This window comes from Triticum aestivum, chromosome 1B (assembly GCF_018294505.1).
Source record: "Triticum aestivum cultivar Chinese Spring chromosome 1B, IWGSC CS RefSeq v2.1, whole genome shotgun sequence".
Lineage (NCBI taxonomy): Eukaryota > Viridiplantae > Streptophyta > Magnoliopsida > Poales > Poaceae > Triticum > Triticum aestivum.
Window position 1 is genome coordinate 566,240,401 of NC_057795.1, and position 2,207 is coordinate 566,242,607.

Genomic DNA, 2,207 nt, shown 5'->3' on the forward strand with positions numbered 1-2,207 from the left:
CCGGCGGCGGCAGAAGGGCGCCCTGATGGCAACAAGCGAGACAAAGCAGCGAGGGACACAGCCGACGCCAAGAGCAACACCACCAAGAGGGAGGAGAAATACGATGGGATGGGAGGTGGTCGGATTGATGATGAAGCATGATGTTAAGCTCAACCTTCTCAGGACCAAAGTGGCCACGAAGAAGAGGAACACAGACCTGGCGTTCTTGAGGGGGGTAGACACGTCGGCGATGGACGAGCAGGTGAAGGCGTGGTACTTGTCGGAGCGCGACCTCATTTTGAACCAGATGTCGGAACCGGCGGCGACCACCGCTCCTACGCCCAGGCCGACCCCGAGCATGAACATTGAAGTTGTGCCCACGCTAACGCCGACCTCATCCAGCCCCGCGATAGAGGAGCCTGTCGTTTGATGAGCTTCATGTCTATTGTTCCTACCCTTTTGATCGCTGAACTTTGGCTATGTTCGATCGTCAACACTGTGGCAATGATGATCGCCAAACTGTGTCATTTTTTGGTATCGGGAAAGTGAACTTTGAATTTTCATGCGTTTCGGGGGTTGAAACCCGAGGACGCAAGAAACCCGCCGATGCGAATGCCAAAAACCCTGTTAGGGCGCTCCCTTTTCCGCGGACGTACGAAACCGAGTCGAACTCGTACTCAACTCCAAATCACCCACGAACCGACCTATGCGTCTGTAAATATCAGCCCAAGGCCCCCAATCTAACCTTCAAAGTTCAAACCCTTTTCCCCAGCTCCGTCGCCACAATCATCCCGAAGCTGCGCACACGCCGGCGGCAGTAGCAGCAGCAGCCATGTACACCAGCACCTGCTCTGCGGCGGACGAGCGCGTGTACTGCCCGGAGTGCCGCCGCGCGACGGAGGTTGTCCTGGACCACGGCACCGGCGACACCATCTGCACAGAGTGTGCGCTCGTCCTCGACGCGCACTACATCGACGAGGGTTCCGAGTGGCGCAACTTCGCCGACGACGGCGGCGGCGAGGACCGCGACCCCAGCCGCGTCGGCGCCTCCGGCGACCCCTTCCTCGCCGCCAAGCTCTCCACCGTCATCGACTCCTACTACAAGCCCAAAAAGTCCTCCGCCACCGGCGTGGCGGCCAACGCCCCTCCGAGGATGTCGGTGCCGGACGCGGAGGCGGCCTCCGATAAGACCCTCGTCGACGGCTTCCGCGGCATCGCCGACATGGCCGACCGGCTCGGCCTCGTGGCCACCATCCGGGACCTGGCCAAGGAGACGTTCAAGAAGCTGGACGAGGCCAAGGGCTGCCCGCGCGGCCGGAAGCGGGACTCCGTCTACGCCGCCTGCCTCTACATCGCCTGCCGCAACCTCGGCATGCCGCGCACGTACAAGGAGCTCGCCTCCGTCACCGCCGGCGGCGTGGCTGCCAAGAAGGACGTCGGCAAGATGGCGACGCACATCAAGAAGCTCCTCGGGGAGGAGGACGGCCAGGTGATGGACATCGGCGTCGTGAGCGCCTCCGACTACCTGCGCCGCTTCTGCTCCCGGCTCGGCCTGGGCAACCAGGAGGTGCGCGACGCGCAGGAGGCCGTGCGGAGGGTCGAGGAAGGGCTCGACGTGCGCCGCAACCCGGAGTCGGTCGCCGCCGCCATCATCTACATGGTCGTGCAGCGTGCCGGCGCCAGCAGGTCCGCCAAGGACGTGTCCGTCGCCACCGGCGTTGCCGAGGGCACCATCAAGGAGGCGCACAAGGACCTCGCCCCGCACGCCCAGATGCTCTTCGGCTGAGCCTGAACGCCCACGACATTAACGCTTTTTCTAGCTTGATTGCTTGGCAGGTCCTTGGCACATGCATGCATGTTTGCCATGTCCACAATCCCAAACGTGTGCTGTTCTTGGCAACTATCTTAGTCTTGGGCATGTGAAGTTTATGTTGGACTTCGTTTCGAAGTTCTGAATCATTCGTGAATGAGTCTGTGCTTAGTTCGTTTGATCCGACTAAACTCATGAACCGAGGTCTCACACACGGTTGCCAAGTATGTTAATCATGAATTATTATGGTCTCATGAACTTGAGGCTAATAATTTCGAGGGCTCGACATTTTTCACCAAAAATTCACCCTTTAAAAGAACTTTATGTTCCGGTGAAAAAGGCGGCGACAGTCTCAAAGAAGGGAGTGACGCTTCAATACCGGCTAGGTGCAAACAAATTTTGAATTTTGCTTGAATCT

At 59.2% G+C, this 2,207-nt stretch overlaps 1 protein-coding gene across 1 annotated transcript; it reads left to right on the plus strand.

Moving 5' to 3' along the window:
• The first annotated feature begins 744 nt into the window (after positions 1 to 744).
• Positions 745 to 1,861, plus strand: LOC123095536 (transcription initiation factor IIB-like). The gene has a single exon (XM_044517035.1). It carries the CDS (start codon positions 812 to 814, stop codon positions 1,763 to 1,765), a length of 954 nt encoding a protein of 317 aa, XP_044372970.1. The 5' UTR covers positions 745 to 811; the 3' UTR covers positions 1,766 to 1,861.
• The last annotated feature ends 346 nt before the right edge of the window (positions 1,862 to 2,207 follow it).

Coding starts and splice junctions, on each gene's coding strand:
- LOC123095536 (XM_044517035.1), top strand. CDS start 812: ATGTACACCAGCACCTGCTCTGCGGCGGACGAGCGCGTGTACTGCCCG.